Source organism: Peromyscus maniculatus, chromosome 5 (genome assembly GCF_049852395.1).
Source record: "Peromyscus maniculatus bairdii isolate BWxNUB_F1_BW_parent chromosome 5, HU_Pman_BW_mat_3.1, whole genome shotgun sequence".
Taxonomy (NCBI): domain Eukaryota; kingdom Metazoa; phylum Chordata; class Mammalia; order Rodentia; family Cricetidae; genus Peromyscus; species Peromyscus maniculatus.
The window spans coordinates 104,272,391-104,275,743 of NC_134856.1; the positions used below are offsets into that span (position 1 = coordinate 104,272,391).

The window sequence follows — 3,353 nt, forward strand, 5'->3', positions numbered from 1 at the left end:
ACACATTTGCATGGAACATTAGAGAGATGTAGATCACTGGTTGTGGCATTTCTAACTGAGAAATTGTTCGTCTCAACACACCTTAAAGCATATAATCAGTTGCATGCCTCTTGGGTTAGAGTCCATATAGCCAGTGCCTGAGCTAGGAAATGTTTGCGTGGTGTTTTCTTTTAGAGGAAGTCTCAGTAGAAAGACAGAGCAAGAACAAGGTAGGTGGGAGGAAAAGAAAATTACCTTCCAGAAAGCTGGGAACACAAATCCCACCAGACTTACTCCCACCTTGATGAGAGAGGACAGGACTCCTGTCCTCTACATCCCACAAAACATTCACTCCTGTGCCACTTATGGAAAGGGATATGAGAAGTGGAGTATGTCATATAATCTCCCCTGAGAAGCCAGTCCATTTGGTCAAGAACAGTTTTCTGGAGGAGTGTCAAGCTCTTTATTAGTTCCACAACCACTTGAGTGATGGTTGCATATGGACAGTGAAGAGGACCAGGATGAGGTGCCAACACAGTCCAGGAGCCTGAGGTCACACTGGGTGTGAGGAGGAAAAAGGAAGAGGCCTGTCAGGCTAATAATCAGGACTGTGTTGTTTGGAGAACTGACAAAGTGATGCCATGCTTTTAGCTTTGTTCTAGGAAGAGCATGGTCACATGAACTTGAGGGAATGAGGATCATCATGAAAGGTAGGATTTATACCCTTATTGTACCTATATCATTTCCATGGGAATGGAAAAAATACAAACCAAAAACAAATAAACAAACTAAAAAACAAAAGAAAACAAAAGACCAAGAATATGACCAGGCATCATTAAGAAAAGAACAGTATGTGCTTACATACTTGAAACCATTCTTTTCTTTGGAATAAGCGGAGAACATCTGACATGTTTCTCACATGATTTTCCCTAGTGCTGTGCATGAAGTCAGAAGATGAAGTGGAGTAACATTATCCAGACAATAATCTTCCTTTGTCTTATTGGGCCTGGAAGTGTGGGAAATATCCTAATGTTTGTGAGACAGGTGTACACGTCTGCCTTGGGCACTGAGAAAAAGCCTGTGGACCTCATTCTCATCCACTTGGCATTTTCTAATATGATCATTATTTGCACCACAGGAATCAGAGACATAGCCACAGTGTTTTATTTCAGAAACTTTCTCGGCGATATTGGCTGTAAAGCTGTGGTTTATCTGGCAAGGACGGCCCGGGGCCTCTCCATCTGCACCACCTGTCTCCTCAGCGTGGTCCAGGCTCTCACCATCAGTCCCAGGACCACCATTTGGAGGAAGCTCAAACCACAGACCTCATGGCAAATTCTTACCTATGTCTTACTCTTTTGGATCTTTAATGCCCTCACAAGTTCCAACTTGTTGTACTATATGACAGCAGGCGGCAGCTTGAACAGATCTGGAGTTGCAGGGTATATTGGATATTGCTATATGCTTCCATCCAGGGACACAGTCAAGTGGCTTTTCCTCTCACTCATGGCTGTTCGTGACCTCATCTTTCAGAGTCTCATGGGCTGGAGCAGTGGACACATTTCTTTTTATCTGTATAAACATCACAAGCAAGTCCTCTACCTCCACAGCTGCAGGCCTGTAAATAGTTTCAGTCCAGAGATCAAAGCTGCACAGAGCATTCTCATTCTCATGGCCTGTTTCCTTGTCTTTTATTGGGCAGACTTCATTTTCTCCTTTTACACAGGTTACATGGTGACTCATGACTCCATCATACTAAATATTAAAACATGTCTAGTACTTGGTTATGCTGTTCTCAGCCCCTTTGTCCTGATGAGCAGAGCTGTTCCTGTTGCTAAAGCCTTGTGTTCGCACTGAGAAACACTAGCATTACATATCTCTATGAGTTCAAGATACACAGTGTTATTTATTTGCCTTAATTTTGGAGGGCACATGGTGAGCACGTAGCTTTGCTATGTATTGCAAGCTGTCCTGGAAGCATCTTTATAGCTCAGGTCCTGACCTAGCACCTTCCTGGGCATTACAAGCATTGGCCATCATACCACAATTTGCCTTGGTATGCTAATATATCCAAACATTAAATCAGTTAAGCATTATAATAATTTACTTTTAAAAATAAGACTACTGTGGTAGTTTGAATGTAATTGGCTTTCATAAGCTCATAGAGATTGGCACTATTAGGAGGTGTGGCCTTGTTAGAGGGAGTGTGTCACTGTGGGGCCAGGCTTTAAGGCCTCCTATGCTCAGGCTACATAGAGTGTGGACACAGACACCTTCTATTTTCTACTGCCTGTGGATAAAGATACAGAACTCTCGGCTCCTTCTCCAGCACCATGTCTGCCTGAGCACCACCAATTCCCACCAGATGATAATGGACTAAACCTCTGAAACTGTAAGCCACCCCAATTAAATGTTTTCCTTTATAAGAGTTGCCTTGACACTTGGCTCAGTCTGGGAGGAAGGGACTGGACCTGCCTAGACTGAGTCTACCAGGTTGATCACAGTCCTGGGGGTGGGGGGGGGGAACTTGTCCTGGAGGAGGTGGGAATGGGGGGTAAGCTGGGGGTAAGGGGAGGGAGTGGGAGGGGGAAGAATAGGGAAAACCATGGCTGATATGTCGAACTGAATGGTATTGTAAAATAATATATATATATATATATATATATATATATATATATATATATAAAGGAAAAAGAAAAAAATAATAATTTAAAGGCCATCAATGAGAAACAAAGCAGAGGGGAAATGTGAGAAAGTGTTGAATCAAAAGATGCGAGTGACTGGAGGTAGGAGACAGGGGAATGGTTGGAGAGAGGAAAGGAAAGGAGAAGATGATGTAATTGTATTTTAATTAAAATTAAAAGAAGTGTTTTTAAAAAATTAAAAAAAAAAAAGAGTTACCCTGGTCATGGTGTCTCTTCACAGCAATAGAAACCCTAACTAAGACAACTAGTACTAAGCCACTTAAGAGGAGTTTAGGGTTTCTAGGCAGGTGGAAAGTAGATTGTTACTATCTTTCCATTGACCATCCCTGTCCTGTGACTTGTAGCTTCTCATTAGCATTGGGGGAAATGCTGGAGGCGACACTGTCAGAAATCAACAGTTTTCCCCTTCACAGGAGAGGAAGAGAGCAAGACAGTGGAGGTGCCCAGGAGGAGGGGACCTTTTCTGGGGTGGTTTGTACAGCAGTGAGGAGGACAGGGAGACAGGAGATGTCATCCTAGTCCAGCAGGTTTGCTCACCAGTTGTTTGACCTTGTCAGGTTCCAGAATGGTTAGGAAACTCGTGATGTCAACGCGGGACAAATCTCATCATGTTAGTTCTTAAATTATCACCACGGGTGGCTCTGGCCACCGGGTTCTCTCAAATGATGC

General features: G+C 43.2%; 1 protein-coding gene across 1 annotated transcript; it reads left to right on the forward strand.

Annotated features, from left to right (window-relative positions):
* The first annotated feature begins 933 nt into the window (after positions 1-933).
* On the forward strand, positions 934-1,836 carry LOC102926504 (putative vomeronasal receptor-like protein 4). Its single transcript, XM_076573615.1, has one exon. It carries the CDS (start codon positions 934-936, stop codon positions 1,834-1,836), a length of 903 nt encoding a protein of 300 aa, XP_076429730.1.
* Positions 1,837-3,353: the final 1,517 nt, after the last annotated feature.